Source organism: Marmota flaviventris, chromosome 14, assembly GCF_047511675.1.
Source record: "Marmota flaviventris isolate mMarFla1 chromosome 14, mMarFla1.hap1, whole genome shotgun sequence".
NCBI classification, from domain to species: domain Eukaryota; kingdom Metazoa; phylum Chordata; class Mammalia; order Rodentia; family Sciuridae; genus Marmota; species Marmota flaviventris.
In genome coordinates this window covers 89050014-89066388 of record NC_092511.1, presented here as the reverse complement: position 1 = coordinate 89066388, position 16375 = coordinate 89050014, and the positions used below count along the sequence as shown (strand labels likewise).

The following is a 16375-nucleotide window of genomic DNA, read 5'->3' as shown; positions in this document are numbered from 1 at the left end:
CATCTGAGAATTTCAGGGTGAGAACACCCCCAGGGTCAGTTTCTCTTCTTAGAAACGGCCAACAAGGGTGTTAGAAGTCAGCTTCAGCTCAAAGTGTCTGGGAACACTTTGGGAGTGCCTGGGCTTGGAAAGTGTTGTAAGGGGGTCTAGAATGTTCTCAGCAAGATTCTTGTACTTGACAAAAAGATTAAGTGTCATTAAGAGGAGAATAAGTACACTATGATAAAGCCCTGTGAAGGCACAGCAGCTACTAGAGAGATGCTAATCTGTGTTGTAACTAGAAAGTTCCCCAAGATCTGGAGATTATTGAAAAATCAAGTGTGGGATGGAACAATCAGAATTGTATCATTTTGGGGCTGGGGATGTGGCTCAAGCAGTAGCACGCTCGCCTGGCATGCGTGCGGCCCCGGTTCGATCCTCAGCACCACATACAAACAAAGATGTTGTGTCCGCCGAAAACTAAAAAAATAAATAAATATTAAAGTTCTCTCTCTCCCTCTCTCTTTAAAAAAAAAAAAGAATTGTATCATTTACTTAAAACACACACACACACAAATAAAGATACATATTTTACTATACACCATGGATATGTGTATTTATGAAAATACATAGGGAACATTCTAGAAGACTTTATCCAATCTGATAATGGGGAAGGAAGGGAACTAGATTTGGAATAGTGCCAAAGAAGACTGACTTATTTGTAATGTTTTTACAGGAAGAATGTGTTTATTTGTGATGGTTTGTTTTTCTTCTGGAGACATTGAGGGGCTAGGTAACCCCCTCAGGCTATCCTGGGCCGAAATCCTGTGGTTGCAGGAGGAAGTGGCTGCAGGCTAGAGGTGGAGGTGTGTGAGATAGAAGCTTGAGAAATGGAAATGTTTATGCTTTTAGGGAGGCAAATAGAGATATGGTTCCTCTGCAGGATTTATTGGTGTTGTAAATTACTTTCTATTGCAAATAATTGCCTTAGGATACAATTACACTTAGATCATATTGTTCTCAGGTTGGTCAGGCAGGTGTTGACTTGCTGGGCCTCTGCTCAACAGGCCCTGACTGTGAGAGTGTGCCCTGCTGCCTGAATAGCAGAATAACCTGCCTGTGGTGTGATGCGTTCCTGCTCTGTAAAGGAAGTGAGTTCTGCATCTATCAGGGCATCCAATCCAGCAGAGAGGGGCTGGCCTAGACTGTGGTACTGCCTGCTTCAGTGGTGGGGCTAGAAGCCTGTTAAGCTTCCCCATGGCATCCCATGATAGTGTCTCTGTCACAGCCTTAGCTCTCTTGGAGGGAACAGTGACTTGTAATCTTGGAAGTAGGAGGCACTGTTAGAATCACCATTCTAGTGATTATTCTGGGCCATTAATAAATATTGACAATGATGTGTCTGTACCAAATCTGCAGATGGTATCTCTTACAGACCAACCTATGAGGAGGTGGACAAGGGGTTTATCCTACAGAGCCCACAGTGCTGTCTGCTCTGGGCTGAGTTCTGTCATCCCAGGGCCAAAGGGTAACAGCCAAGGTATTGGGGTCACCACACTGTGGCCTGGTCCATTAATTTAGAGGAGCACTAGTGTGCTCATGGGCAGCAAGGAGTTCAGACAGGTTGGAGTGCAGATAGGGCTGGGGGCCTCTGTTCTGTTCTGGGCCCTAATGACTGGGTTTAGCTCAAGCTCCACCACCTTCGCTGTGTAACTTGAGTTAATTAATCTCCCAGACCTTCCCTTCCTTTTACCCTATAAAATGAGGATGATGATTGTGTGAACTGCAAAGAGCTATTATGAGTGTTAATCAATGAAACTTCTGTGTACCTACTATGTGCTGGAACAGATTTCAAGTCCAACACGGTATTTGCTGATACTTGACGCTCCTACAATCCAAGCAGGTCCAAGTGACTGCTATGCTGGCTCCACATCTCTCCTTGCCTCAACTCACCCTAAGCCTCACCAATATCTCCTTCAGCAGGGGCGCTCCCCACTCTGCACTGCTCAGCCTGTAGCTGCCACACTGCACGACATATGTGGACACTGGCTATTAAGGTCGGGCTGGAGACATCAGGCATTATGGAATCCCACAGAGGCTAGGTCAAGGACTCATTAGTCTGGCCCCTATGAGGCTAACACTAACCACTTGGCCCAGGACCACTTTAAGTCAAAAAGTCAAAAGCACTTTGCTTACCCCACTCAGTCCTCAGTGTATTGCTAACAGCGAGGAGGACTTTTCCAAAACTCTAGTTTTACCCTTAGGGGGACAGGTACAAGGCTGCCGCGGTCTGGATTCCCGGTGATCCTCCTCCCTTTCTAGGTTGCGAGGCGGGGAGCGGGGCGCACACTACAACTCCCAGACTTCCCCGGGCTCATGGGGCGGACCCTGACCCCTCCCGAAAGAACTGGGCTGCCAATGGGAGCCCAGGCGGGGCGGGGCTGCGCCCGGGCGGGGCGGGGCTGCGGGAGGCGGCTGAGAGCCGTGCCGCGAGTCAGTCGCGCCCGGAGCGCGGGTCTGGTCAGCGTCTCCGGTGCAGTGTCTCCGGGCGGCGACGCGGGACCTCGAAGCGCCATGGGTAAGCGTCTCGGTGGCCCGGGACGGGGCTCGGGGGCCCGCGGGGAGGGCGAGAGCTGCGGCGCGGGACTCCTCGTGCCCTCGCGGCGGTCGGTGCGGCTGTGCGGGGCGGACGGGGCGGGAGCGGGTTCGGGGACTCGGGCGCGCGGAGCGAGCCGGGACCCCGGCGTCCACACCCCGGCCCAGCGCCGGAGGGCGAGGCTGGGCGTCCGCGCGCGCTCTTCGAAAAAAGGAAAGACAAAAAGTTTTGGCGGCCAGGGGCTTCCCGGGCGTTTATTTCGAAACTCTTTTCGCCGTCTCTTGCCTGAAATTTACCAAGCCCTGTAGGGTTCTGTCATCCCACTTCCTGCTGCGGTTTCAATCTCGAGCTGGTCTCAGCTAATTTGTTGTGACAGCTGTCAGCAGCAGTTTCTCTGCCCCCGTCCCCTCCCGCCCCGTGACAGCCCCGCGGTTCTCAGAACCCGCCGCGCCGCCGAGAAGAGGCGCCGGGTCCGCGGTGCGCGGCGCTTCCCACTGCGGCCGCGTTTCCTGAAAGTGACTGCGCGGGTTTTGAAGAACTTGCTCAATGCGCTTTGAAGAATCCACTGTTCCGCTTTCGGCGGAGGGGTGTGTGGATCGTCTGGCGGTTGCCGGCCGCCGGCCCTCTGTCCCTGCTCTTTCCCTTTTCCCTTCTGTCCCCTCGCCTCCCCCTTTCCTGTCTCTTGCCCATCCTCCCAACCCGGGGCAGAGAAGAAGTAGCTTCCCTTTGCCCTCCTCTTGTTCTTCTGCCTTTACCCTTCTCTTCCCTCGGCACTCCAGCAGGGACAGGGTGCTGGCCAGGACAGTGAATGGGGAGAAAGGGCAAAATGCAGGTAGTGAGCGTGCAGGGAAAGTTTCGTTTCGCTCTCAGCAGGAGCTGGGGGCGCAACCTGGGCGCCACATCTCCAGCGCTGCGCGGTGTCCAGGGGTAACTGCCTGGCTGGGGTCACACAGCCTTCCGCCCGTGCTCCCTCCAGCGCAGTGGGTCAAGCCGCACCTAGGGACCCCGAGGCTTAGTGAGGTTCTTGGTCGATGTGCTTTCTGGGCCCAGCATCTGTTTGTTTGTAGAGTCTTGGACTAGCAGGGAGGGGCCCAGGGGCCCAAGGAGAGTAACAAGTGCTTTACGCCCCCACTCTTACGAACTGATGCATCCCGAAGAGTCTCTGCTCCTGCTGGTGGTGCTAAGGCACAGGCGAGTGGGAGATGGTGGCTGGGAGGTACCACCTCCAAAGCAGAGTTACAGAGTGTAGTCTGGACCCACCTGGGGCCTCCAACTGGACATGGCAGAGGTAGAAAGGGCTTTAGAATAAGCTCCTCACCTTTGATTTATAGTAAGAGAAGCAGAGGCATTGACCAGCTCAGCTTTGGCACTGGGAGGGACAGGCCTCCAAGACTCTTTGCTCTTTCTGCATTCCCTAGGGTCTCTTTTTTTGGTTGGAAACTAAGCTGGAATGGCCCACCTTCCCTTGAAGGCCGGTGCCCCAGGAGGGGATCTGCCTCACAGCTTGGACAAGTCAATTGCCCCCACATCCTGTTTCTCCATAGGTGGGGTGAGAAACAGGAAGCCATCCACAGAAGGAGCTCTTCAGGTTACCATCCAGCATCTCCCAGACACTGGGCTGGGAGAGGCAGTGCAGATTTCAGCTTCATCCTGGGATGGGTTCTTTTAGGACATTCCAGAACTGAGTAAAGAGGGGCAGGGTGCTCCGGGAAGGCTCAGGAGTTGGCAGTGTCCCATTCTGGTGCCCCCATGCCCTCCTGCCTTTCTGTACCTCGCAATGCTCTTGGCTTGACCCCAGCTGCTCCCAGACCCTGTTCCTCTCCCCTTTGCCCAGCTTAGGTAGTGAGCTGGGCTATGGTGAGTGCTGCACCCTGAGTGAGTCCTCAGGTCCCCTGCCGAGCCCCTTTGTCCTCAGTGCTGGCTGTTGGCAGGTCTCCCCGCCCCACAGGTCTCACTGCCCACTGGAGCAAGCCCCATGCCGAAACTCTGCCAGCAGCTTGCTCCTGGGCCCCTAGTGGACTGGCTGCTTCAAAGGCTGTCTTTGTTTGGGCTTCAGCTTTCCCTAAGAGAAATGGAAGCCAACAACCCCAGGCAAGGGGGTGGGGCGGTGTCTGCTGGTTGCTATTCAGGCTGCTGTTGCCATTATTTTCGTAATTGACACAGTGTTCCTAGTCATGACTTTTTATGAAAGGAAGTGTCACTTCCTTCCCATCACACCAATAGTGAGTGGGGCGTAATACTCAGTTAGCAGGCCCCCACCTCCAGGCTGTGTGGCCTCTAACTAGTCCCAGCCCCTCTCTGGGCATCAAGGCTATTTGAGATCAAGGTTCTCCTCCCACAGGCACAAGCTGATATTCCTGTAGTGCAGTGAGATGCGATGGGGATGGGGAGGACAGGTGTGGCTCTCATTCAGAGGTGTGCACACACACGCCTTGTGGTTTGTGGGGGGAACCTCATTTCTCATTTTCTTTTCTCTTGTAATCCTTTTTATTTTTATGTGGTGCTTAGGATCGAACCCAGGGCCCCACATGAGCTAGGCGAGCGTACTCTACCACTGAGCCACAACCCCAGCCCCTCATTTCTCATTTTCTTCCACTTAAAACATTGGCCCATCGAGTGTAGCACACTCATCTTATAGATGGAGAAACTGAGGCACGGAATCAGTGACTGAATTGGTAAAAGATGCAGCTGTGTGGGGCCCCAGCCCCCTGCCCAGCTCTGCTTTGCCCTGCTCTCTTCTGATGCCATTGTTTGGCAGGGGAGGGGTGGGCTCACAGGGCCACCAACTTCCCCTCACCCACCCACCTACTTTCCCTAAGTCCGAGTGAGACTATTTGAGTCTCTATGCCTTTACCTTCTGTCCTTTGCAGGGACCCCTGCCTCCCACTCCAGTAGACAGCCCTAGCCAGGAGCCCACCCCCTACTCTCTGTGGCAATAGGTGGCAGTCTCTTAAAGGAATATCAGTGGATGACAACAGTTTTCCTTCCTTCCTCAAGATGTGAACACAACAGTCCTTATTCAAAGATGGCGGGGCTTCTGGGGGCCTCTGAAGCCGGGGGATTGACGCACACAGTAGATGTTCTTTCTGCCCAGGCCTGAAGCCTGTTGACCTGCCCCTCTTGTCCACACAGACCAGCTGTTAGGGGAGTGTCAGGGTCATGTGATGTAGAGCTGGTGGGGAGAGTGGGCAAATTTGCATCCTCTGAGCAGAGATAAGGAAACTGGGGTCTCCCCAGTCCCATTAAGACAACCTAAAATACTCTGCGCTCAGGGTTGAGTGACTTGGAGCAGTCAGACTGCTCTGGTTCTGAATCCCAGCTCTGTCACTGGAAAGCTGTGTGACCTGAGGCACCAGGTATGACAGCTGTTAAAGGGGGAACGAGTGATACCCCCAGTGAGGCTGGGAGGAGTCAGTAAGGCAGGTGCAGGGCACCAAGCCCAAGCTGGCCAGAGCTCTGATTTGAGTTGGTAGAGTATCAGGTGCAGAAAGGGAGTTAGGGGCTGGGTGCGGTGGTGCGCACGGTGATCCCAGGAGGCTGAGGCAAATGAAAAGGACTGAGGAACCACCCCTGGGTTCAATCCCTAATAACAAAAATTAAAAAAAAAAAAACTTAAAAAAAAAAGGGAGTTGGAGAAGGGCGTGAGAACACACACTCAGGGAGCACACTCTCTTGGGAGCGAGTGACCCAGCTAAGCTCCTCACCACCACAGTTTAGGATCTGGTAGTTGAGCTTGACTCTCACTTGAGCCTTGGAATGGAACAGAAATCAGATTCCTAACCCACGAGGATCCTTGGGCAGAGCTCCTGCCTCACATGCTGCTAGTGAGGGCCTAGGGCACAGGGACCCGGGCTCATCTCCTGGCCCCACCACCCACCCTCCTGGGGACCTCTGCCAGCAAGAAGTGAGCGAATCAAAGGGGACTTGTAAAGTCCTGCCCTCAATGATCAGGACTTCCCTAGCCCCATGGCCAAACTGCATAGAACTCAAGGAAACCAGGAATAAACTCACTGTCAAGGGCACAAGGGCTTTAACAAGGAGCCTCAGAGCTGCAGGGGGAACCTGGCAGGGGAGGCACCTGGTCCCGGAAAGACAGATAGACATCAGATGGGTGATTTCTCCTCTGAGTAGTTTCTAAATGGGTATGCAATTCAGAGTACCATTGGTATTTGGTTTTTTTATCTTTTTATTTTTGTGTGTGTTTGTTTAGAGAATGTGACCAAATTTTCCTAATATTTAGATGGAATCTTCCCCTCCCCAATGGACCTTTATTTTATCTATTTATATGCAGTGCTGAGAATCGAACCCAGTGCCTCATGCATGCCAGGCAAGCGCTCTGCCACTGAGCCATCACTCCAGCTCTCAGATGGAATCTTTTTAAAAGAGGAGTACTGATGTCTTGCCCTGTGGATAGATAGCACAGTCTCACCAAGCTACAAAAATTAAAAGTGCACCTAGGCCAGTGTTCCACCATGAACAGAATAGAGTAGAAAGACAGTGAATGGAACAGAATAGAAAGCCCCAAAATAGCCCCAGATGTGTTCCTTAAAAGCATTGAGATTATGGAGAGGGTGGCATTTCAGCCACGGGGGGCGGGGGGAGGGCAGGGTCACCCAGTCAGTACTGGCAGCACTAACCCCCAGGAGGCAGGGTTGGGGAAGAGCATGATGATCCCTGTATCCCACCTCACGCCACAGCCTCCAGATGTGTCATGAGTGAACAGTGACGTCATCGCCGTCACTGTTGTTTCCTAGACAGAGAAGGTCACGTCTGAATGACATTTGTGTAGAGAGCAAGGGTTTCTTTTTGAAGCTTGATCCACCTTCCCCCCCCTCACAGATCGACTCAGGGCAGTGGCAGTTATGAAGGGGTGGGTGGGGTAAAGCTAGGAGACCAGGGTCCCCACTCCAAGAACTCCTTCCCTCCTGTGCAGAACTAGGCAGGCAGGCAGGCAGGGCCCGCCCCACATCTGTGGAAGTGGGTTTCCAACTTATTTTTCATTGCAGACAGAACCCTTTTTCCCAATGAAGATTTGCCTGGAATCCCAGTCTATAAATCATCAGAGATGTGAGGGATTAGGGTGGCCAGGGACAGGACAGGGGGCACCTGGATCAGGAGAGAGGGGCTCTTCTGGCTCTCTCACTAAAACTGTGGAATTGGGCGCCCAGAAGGCGCCAGGACAGATGGAAAGCGCTTGAAGCGCTTGGGAGAGAATGGAGACCAAGTTCATTTGGGGACTCAGTAGGACACAGAGATAGAGAGTGCCTCCCTTTGTGGCTCCAGGCGGGAGCTCTGGTCCTGTCCCATCTGGGTGTCAGTGGCTCTGACTGGTGACCTCCTTTCCAGGTAACCCTAGTGACCAGCTCCAGGTTTTCCCTGAGCAGGGCCCAGGCAGAGCTACAGGTTCCAGAACCAGAATCATCAGAAGGGACTAGAGGTCCTCCAGTCCACCTGGCCACCTGCTGGGGTGCCCCACATAGGATCAGACTTAAAAATGCTCCCCCAGGTGATTCTGATGGTCCAACCACCTTATTTGGTGGTTGTTGTTGTTTTGTTTTGTTCCTGAGATGGGTCTTACTGTGTTGCCTAGGCTGGCCTCAAAGTCCTGGGCTCAAGCAATTCTTCCCCAGCCTCCCACCGAGTAGCTGGGACTACAGGCATGTGACCCTGTGCCTGGCTTAGCCAACTCATTTTTCTGAAGTCCAGGGGTGGTAACATGACCCGTGAGAAACCAGGTCACACTCAGAAATGGACAGAGTCCTTTGGTGCCCATGCCCAGGATCTGAGGCAGCAGGCAGGCAGGGAGAGGAGGAGGGCCAGCCTGGAGAGGGGCTCTTACGGCCCGGAAGCTTCTGGAATTCAGAGAGTTAGCAAAGGATTTGAGCCTTTCTCCCATTTCACAGAAGGAATGGCCAAGCCACATAGTCACAAGAACTTGGTTGTAAGGGTATTGCTCTGGTGGGTCAGTTGTTAGCCTCCTGGATTCCTGGAGACTGGCCGGGTCTTGAATTTCGGAAGCCATCAAGCGGGTGGCCTGGGTCTCTCTCTCTCTGATCAGCCTTAGGTTGTTCCCTCCAGATTTGTTGACTCTTTATCAGGGCTTTGCACAGGTGGATGATGACCCCGGTTGGTGGCCACTCCTCCAGGGTCAGACGGGCTTTGTTTTGCGCCCTGATCCACCAGGGAGACAAGGAATGGGACCTCTTTGGCTTCAGTTTCCCCTACTTTAAAATGGGATCCTTCCTGCACAGCAGGGTGTCGTGCTTGACAACCAAGGCCACGCTGTGCAGCAGCAGAGATCTCAGCACCAGGCCTCTGGTTCCTTCTGGTTCCTGCAGCCCTGGGTCCTGGTGGTACCAGCTCGCTGTTCCAGGGGAGTCTTCCTGTCTGGGATGAGGGAACCCCACAGGTTTCTGACAGTACAAATACCCGGAGCTGGAGCAAACTGGGAATATGAGCCCTTTCATTCCAAAATAACAAGAAAGGGCTATCATCTGATGTGGGTTCCTGGTCTAGGGATGCTGCCAGCCTGCCTTCTGGCCCAGGTGGTCTCCAGTGGTTGTGTTTTTGTAGCTGCAGGCACACGACTGGCTGCCCTTAGCAACATGGACCCTGTGTCTATGAATGGTTGTCATGAGCCTTGCTGGTTCCTGTTGACCTGGCACCTCTGTGTGTGGGGGCTGGAGGCCTCCCTGAGGTATCAGGGTTACATTGGTGACAAGCAGTTTTGCTAGGATGACTGTGAGCAGCTACGACAATGAGAGGGACGTGCTGGGGCTGGCTGGGGCCAGGGAAGGCCACCCAGGGAAGGGACTTGCAGAGACCTGTAGGGCCCTCAGGACCCTTGCTACTAAGGGCAGTTTGAGGCCTAAGGAGGGGCAGTTAGAAGGCTGCATGTACTTGGGGACAGGCCAGATGGGTCACAAATGGGCACTCGTCTCTTCTGCATGATCCCTGGAAGAGCACCTGTCCAGGCTCCAGGGGTAGCTTTGGGAACCACACACATGGGAGCCTTGGTAGCATCCCTGATTTGACCAAGTTGTTGTGAAACTTCCTTCTGGATGTGGGCAGGTTTGGGGGTCTTACCCGCCTCCTGACTTGCCCCTGAGAAGGCTTTGGGCTGGGCTTCTTCAGAGACTCGGGGAGATGGCTGGAAGTGAAGGGACAAAGGAGGCGGGTGCAGAGGGGAGGGCCAGGGAGGGGGGGGCTGCCTGTCCAGGGTGAGTCCTGGGAGTGTGTGCGTGCGGTTTAGAGGGACAGCCGAGGGCAGCCAGGACGGGTGGGCAGGGGATGCTGTGGGAAGAAGGCAAGGACACCTCTGGGAGCGGGGGGATGGCCCGTGGCCCCTGTTCTCTGCATCTCACAGGCTCTCCTTCCTTTCCCTCTCCTTTCCTCCCTCTCTCCCAGCAGCACCCCCTGTCAAAGGGAAAAGAAAACAGTCAGAGGAGGGCGAAGCCTTGGAGCCCCCTGCGTCCCCTAAACCGGATGGTGCGCAGAGCAGGAGCCAGAGCCCCATCCAGCTGGAGGTGAGTTCCGCAACTCCCCAGGGCCACTTTCCTGCCACCCTCAGCCTTGGGGGACTGGGAGCCTCCTCAGCTCTCAGGAGGGATCCTGGGCCCTTTGCCAGCGGTGAGTTCTGGGCAGACCGGGGCTCACCTTCAAAGGAAGATGGTCAGGATGCTGACCGTGAACCAGGCAAACGCACTATTCTCTCATGTAAACCTGCATTTCCACCCACCCACCATTCAAGTTGGCATCGAGTTGGCGCACGGGGGTAGGGGATGCTGTCAGCCATCACAGCAGAGGCCTAGTGGACGTCGCCTGAGGAACAGCCCACGGTGCCTAGAAGCCCTGGGCACCCCAGGGGCCTGGAGTCGCCTTCCAGGGACTCAGTCTGATGCAGGCGCTAAGAGGAAGATTAGCAAATCAGGGGCACGATGAGGAAGTGACCCTGTCCAGGAGAAGGCAGGGCTGCCCCTATGGCTGCCTCCAGAGCCTCTGAAGCTCCTGGACCCTGGGCGCTAAGAGCTGGCTCCATGCCAGCATGGCCCAAAAACTCTAGTCCTTGAGCCCATCCTGCCTGGAGCCCTGTCCTCTTCTGGTGCCTTTGCAGGGGACTGTGCAGCCCAGGGCAGGGGCTTGGGGCCAGCGCCTTGTTCCTCCCCACAGACAGAGGTCTCTGGTGTGCCTAGCCACCCACCAGCTGGGACCTGTGCCCACGCCGCCCGTTCTTTCCCCAGGACGCCCCCGAGGCAGGCAGGGAGCGGGAGGAGGAGCAGGCCTTCCTGGTCAGCCTCTACAAGTTCATGAAGGAGCGGCACACACCCATCGAGAGGGTGCCCCATCTCGGCTTCAAGCAGAGTGCGTCCTGGGGGAGCAGGCAGGGAGGGGGGCCCAGCAGGGGATCCCACCCAGGCAGACTGTCAGGGCAGGCCCCTTGCTCTGGTGACCCCAGACACTGCCAGCCCACAGGGGTTCCGAATAGAAAGGATGCCTCCCGGCAGGTTCAAGATCAGCAGAGGTGGACTCCATCCACTGACCACTGGGCTGGAAGTACGCAGGGCCCAAGTAGTGGCCCTGTCCGGGTGTGTGCAGGGTGCAGGCTCCCCTCTCCTGCAGAGCCTGACAGCGGCCCTGCCCCTCTTCCCTCCAGTTAACCTCTGGAAGATCCACAAGGCGGTGGAGAAGCTGGGGGCCTACGAGCTGGTAAGCTGAAGGCCCCCGAGTCCTCGCCATGCTGCATGACCCTACACATCCCTGCTGCACCCCAGGAGGGCCGCGGCAGGGGCCAGCCAGCAGGGCTGTCCTTGCTGCGGATGGACAGGAAGAGCCAGGATCCTCAGCGCAGCCCTGCTGGCTGCAGGGCAGAGGAGGGGTGCGCCTGGGGTACTTTGCTGTTCTAAGCAGGTTTCCCTCTCTCCCCATCTGTTCTGCCTCCTGTGCTCCAGAACCTGCTTGGGCCAGCAGTCAGGGGCCCTGGGAGGAGAGCTGGCCGGCCGCACAGCCCCCTCCAGCCTCCCGCCCCCGCCCGTGGCTGGAGGAGTCTCTTGCCCCCATCCCTGCGAGGGTACCTGGTGCTGCTGGGACCCCACTGCCAGGGGGCACCCATGACCCTGCCCTGACACAGTGTCCTTGCAGGTGACAGGCCGCCGCCTGTGGAAGAACGTGTACGATGAGCTGGGGGGGAGCCCAGGCAGCACGAGTGCAGCCACGTGCACGCGCCGCCACTATGAGAGGTACGCGGGGAGGGCCACCTCGTGGCCCTGGGGGCCCAGGACACCAGAGGCTTCCCTCCTAGGGCCCGGGCACAGCATGGCTGGGAGCGGGAGCGGGTAGGCCAACGGATGCTCCGTGCACGTGCCCTCTGACCTCATGGGGCCCGGAGTCGTAAGGTGGCAGGACAGAGCTGGCAGCTTTGGGTCAGAATGGAGGGAAGTCCTGCTGGGGGAGGTGGAGTGGAAAGGTAGCCAGGCGGAGGCCAGCAGTGTGGTGGCCTCTGGCCTCCTGCTGACACACCCGCTCCTCCCCAGGCTGGTCCTCCCGTACGTCCGGCACCTGAAGGGAGAGGACGACAAGCCGTTGCCCCCCTCCAAGCCCAGGAAACAGTACAAGGTGGCCAAGGAGCCCCGGGGGGATGACGGGGCCACCGAGAGGCCAAAGAAGGCCAAGGAGGAGAGGCAGGTGGACCAGGTGAGCCCCAGGTGGTGGAGCCTCCCCATCCCCTGTCCCTTGCACCCCCCTCTGGGGCCCTCCTGCCCATCCTGACTGCTGCAGAGCCTCCGCTGTGGAGGACCCAGACTGACTGAGGGCAGGACCCGGGGGCTGCAGGTCCTCTGTGATGGTCATGCCTGGGCTCTGAAGTCCAGCTCACCCCTTCACCCAGCCCTGTGTCCTGCTGAGACACCATGTCCACTCAGAGGACTGGACGCCTTGAGAAAATATTCCCCAAAGTGCTGCAGAGGCCCACAGTGGCCCCTGGACACCCCTGAGCCCTGCTGCTGCAGTTCCCCGGGTCGGAGGCATGGCCTGCACCAGCCCTGAAGCGTGGCCTTTTCTCCTTCCAGACGGTGCCAGGAAAGACCGAGACGGGCACAGACCTGGCACAGCTGCCCAGCCAGGAGCCCCCCAAGGACAGCACAGAACAGCAGGGCCCAGTGCCCGGGACCTCTCTGCCCCTTGTGGGTGCCGGCGGCTGCCCTGAGGCTTACAAGCGGCTCCTGTCCAGCTTCTGCAAAGGGACACATGGCATCATGTCACCACTGGCCAAAAAGAAGCTCCTGGCCCACGTCAGCAAGGCAGAGGCCTTGCAGTGCCAGGAGGAGGGCTGTCTCCACGGAGCGGGTGGCCCCAGCAGGGAGCCCCTGGAGCGCCCCCGGAGCCCCGAGAGGCTGGCTGAGAGTTCCAGGCCCCAGCTGCCCCCTCAGGGACCACAGGCCCTCGGTGGTACCCCCAGGGTGGAGGCCGTGGCGGAGGCCCAGGCGGGCCCCAGCCCACCAGCCCCCGTTTTCACAGGCTGTTTCCGTGCCTGCCGCACTGAGGTGCTGAAGCCCGTCAGCCGGCACCCCCGGGACTTCTTCTCCAGCCTGAAGGACAGGGTGCTGTCGGAGCCTCCCGGCAAAGAAGAGGGGCCTTCGGCCAAAGAGCCCCCACTGATGTGGGGTGGGGACGCCAGCCGTCCCTCTGCATTCCATAGAGGTGGCTCCAGAAAAAGCAGCTTCTACCCCAAGCCCAAAGCCTGCTGGGTGTCCCCCATGGCCAAAGTCCCTGCTGAGAGCCCAGGGGCCCCACCCCTGCTCCTCGGCAGCCCAGGCCTGGGCAACAAGCGCACCTGGGAAGAAGAGGGCTTTGCCCACAGCAGCAAAAAACTTCGGGCAGTGTCTCCCTTCCTTAAGGAGACAGATGCCAAGGAGGGCAGGACCAAGCCCACAGCACCTGGCCTGGCTGTCTCGTGCCTGCTGGGCCCAGGGCTGGGGCCTGCCCCGCTGGACGGCCACAGGGGTCCCATGCTACAGTGCCCACTCAACTTCGCTAGCACCTCAGACCCTTTAAAGGGTCAGGCTGCTCTCCCTTTCAGCCCCCTGGTCGTCCCTGCCTTCCCGGCCCACTTCCTGGCCACTACAGGCCCTGCACCCATGGCCGCTGGCCTGATGCACTTCCCCCCCACCTCCTTTGACAGCACCCTCCGCCACAGACTTGGCCCGGCTTCATCAGTCTGGCACGTGCCACCCATCGCAGCCTACGCAGCACCCCACTTCCTGCACCTCAACACCAAGCTGTAGGTCAGCCTGCTGTGAAGGCTGGTGGCTCTGCTGCGGCCTGCACTGGGTGGCCTGGCCCAGGCAAAGAGGGAGGCAGTGGGAACTGGCTTGTCTCAGGAAGCAGCCCAAGGCCTTGGAAGGTTGGGGCAGGGTGGGCAACTCCCTCTTGGCCCCCCAGAACAGAGCCCAGGAGCAGGGGAGGGGCCGAGGAGCTGGACAGCAGACGGAGGCGTCCAGGTCTCCCACAGAAAGTCTAATAAAAACCCCAGTGTGATTGCTGCCAGCCCTAAGGTGTGTACAGTGGGACCTTTGCAAGGACAGACAAGGTGGACACAGGCCTGTGGGTGGGACCACCAGTGCAGGAGCCACCCTGGGATCTGGAGGCCACCAGTCCACTGAAGAGCAGGCCCACAGCAAAACATGGCCTCCTGAGCTCATCCCAGCAGGCCTGGGGCTTGTCCTGGGCCTTCCACCCATTTCCCTGACTCAGCCTGGGGCTACTGGGAGTCACAACAGGCAGGGGACAGGCTCTGGCAGGCCAGGACTGGGCCACACAGTGCAGCCAGCCCTGGTGACTCCAGCAGAGGAGGACTTTGTTTCTTGCTGCCCCAGGCTGGTCTCTCCTGGGCTCAGTGGGACTCCGAGGCTGCCCTCTGGTGCCTGCGGGGCAGTGTTGACCAGTAAGCCTGAGCCCCAGGCTGGGCTGCCCTCATGGCGGACGCTTCACAAGGGCTCCTGGGGAGGCAGTGCTGCTGTGGGCCAGGCCAGCAGGTGGCCTTGGGTCTGCACCATCAGTGCCCGTTCTGCCTGCTGGAGCCATGGCGGTAGGGAGCTCCGGCTGCAGACTGGAGAGCACAGGTGGGGCAGCTGATGACAGAACCCAGGACATGCCTGGCACTGGGAACTGGGTGGCCAGGGAAGGAGGCGGGTGCCTCCCAAGCAGGGTGTCGGTCACCACTGTTGTGGGTACTTAGACTCTGCAGGGGCATCTCCTGGTTCCTCACCTCTTTCCTAAGGGCCACCAAGATGCCAGCTTAATCGTGTGTGACCTACCCATATCATATGTGTCCACATGCTGCCATCTTTCCAAGCCTGTGGACGCCCAGTGGGTGACAAGGCAGAGGAACTGAGTCCTGCCCATGCTCCTCCACAGGTCATGGGGAGTCATCCCCTGGATGAGAGGAGGTGAGGTATCCTGCCTGGGATGGGGAGGGATCTGCAGGGTCCCCTTCACCTGCAGAGCAACACTGGCTTCACCTGGTACAGTGGTGGCCTTGTGGCCCAGGCAGGGCTTGGGTACAGATCTCATCACCGTGGTCATGGCGCCCTCTGGAGGCAGGTGTGGGGAATGCGCACCTGTCCTAAGTGTATGGATGGATGCAGGAGCCCCTGCGGCAGGAGCTGGCAGGCTGCAGAGAGGTGGAAGGCCAGCAAATAAATAAAACAGCATATGGAAATGGTGCTTCCGAGGAAAAGGGCTGAGTGTGTGTGCAGTTTTGTTTGCTTTGAAACTTATATGTTTGCCACTTAAGCCTTTCCTAAGGGTACATTTTAGTGGTATTGAATGTGTCTTCACAGTGCTGGGCAGCTATCACCGCCACCCATTTCTGCATGCACACGTTCAAATAGAGGGACCAGGGAGGGTCCTGCTAGAATATGGCATTGAGCAGTGGTTGAGAGGGGACAGAGGGAGCTGTGTGTGTGTGGAGCTGGAGAAGCAGAACAGGGAGCATCCGGTTCCCAAGGTAGCAGCAGGTAAGTGGATCTCAAGAGCTAAAAGGCCTGGGAATTTGGAGCAGAGGGAGCAGGGTGTGTCCCAGGCTAGGGAAACAGTCTTTCAGGCCAATGCTGCAGGCGCTCCTCACCCAGGCTACACCAGCCTTGGTCTCCTGCTTTACCAAAGCCCCGTGGCTTCTGGGTCTTTTGGGTGGGGCTTGGTGCCCCGGGGACAAGGGCAGATGGGAGCCCATTCTCAGAGACAAGGGAAGGGTGTCTGGGTGCAAGTCCGGGGTACCTGGGGCTGTGGACCTGTCTGGCCAGTGCTTCCGCTGGTCAGTGGGCAACTTGGCTAGGAAGGGGGTTCGGAGGAGAACCGTGATCTCAGGAGCAGACAGTAGCTTGGAAGGCCCCAGGCTGCATCTCGGTGAGTTTCAGTGGGACCAGGCCACCGCTGGGTGCAAAGCTTGGTGGGGGAGAGGTTATCCCGCGGGAGTTGGGGGTTGGGTGGTTGCGGGAAGCCCTGGTGCTGGAGGGCCAGGGCTGAAGCTGCCGAGGTGGAGCAGAGGGTGGGTGGTGGCACCGCAGACTGCAGACTTAAACCCCAGTAACTGGGCATGCAAGGCTGGGGCGATACAGGGCCACGGAAATGGCAGTCAGGCGTGTCCTCAGGGGTGCATGCAGAGGCAGCCGAGATCTCAGAGCCTGGATGTGGGGAGCCTTGAAACTACCACAAAGTGGTACTGTGCAAGCACAGTGGACCAGCGCTAGGCCCACAGGGGACTAGGGTCCACAGCAAGGGCACCGTCCAACTACAACTAAAGAA

General features: G+C 57.6%; 1 protein-coding gene across 3 annotated transcripts; it reads left to right on the top strand.

Annotated features, from left to right (window-relative positions):
* The first annotated feature begins 2450 nt into the window (after positions 1-2450).
* On the top strand, positions 2451-15308 carry Arid5a (AT-rich interaction domain 5A). 3 transcript variants are annotated; one of them, XM_027919785.2, is made up of 7 exons: positions 2451-2557; positions 9986-10101; positions 10816-10936; positions 11229-11281; positions 11714-11811; positions 12106-12265; positions 12640-15308. In XM_027919785.2, exons 1-7 carry the CDS (start codon positions 2554-2556, stop codon positions 13852-13854), a joined length of 1767 nt encoding a protein of 588 aa, XP_027775586.2. In that variant the 5' UTR covers positions 2451-2553; the 3' UTR covers positions 13855-15308. The 3 variants fall into 3 exon arrangements, with proteins under 3 accessions (XP_027775586.2, XP_027775585.2, XP_027775587.2); XM_027919784.2 differs by having other exon boundaries at positions 9983-10101; XM_027919786.2 differs by lacking the exons at positions 10816-10936; positions 11229-11281 and having other exon boundaries at positions 9983-10101.
* Positions 15309-16375: the final 1067 nt, after the last annotated feature.

Coding starts and splice junctions, on each gene's coding strand:
- Arid5a (XM_027919784.2), top strand. Junction 10,937..11,228: donor CCATCTCGGCTTCAAGCAGA/GTGCGTCCTGGG, acceptor TCTTCCCTCCAG/TTAACCTCTGGAAGATCCAC. Junction 11,282..11,713: donor AGCTGGGGGCCTACGAGCTG/GTAAGCTGAAGG, acceptor GTGTCCTTGCAG/GTGACAGGCCGCCGCCTGTG.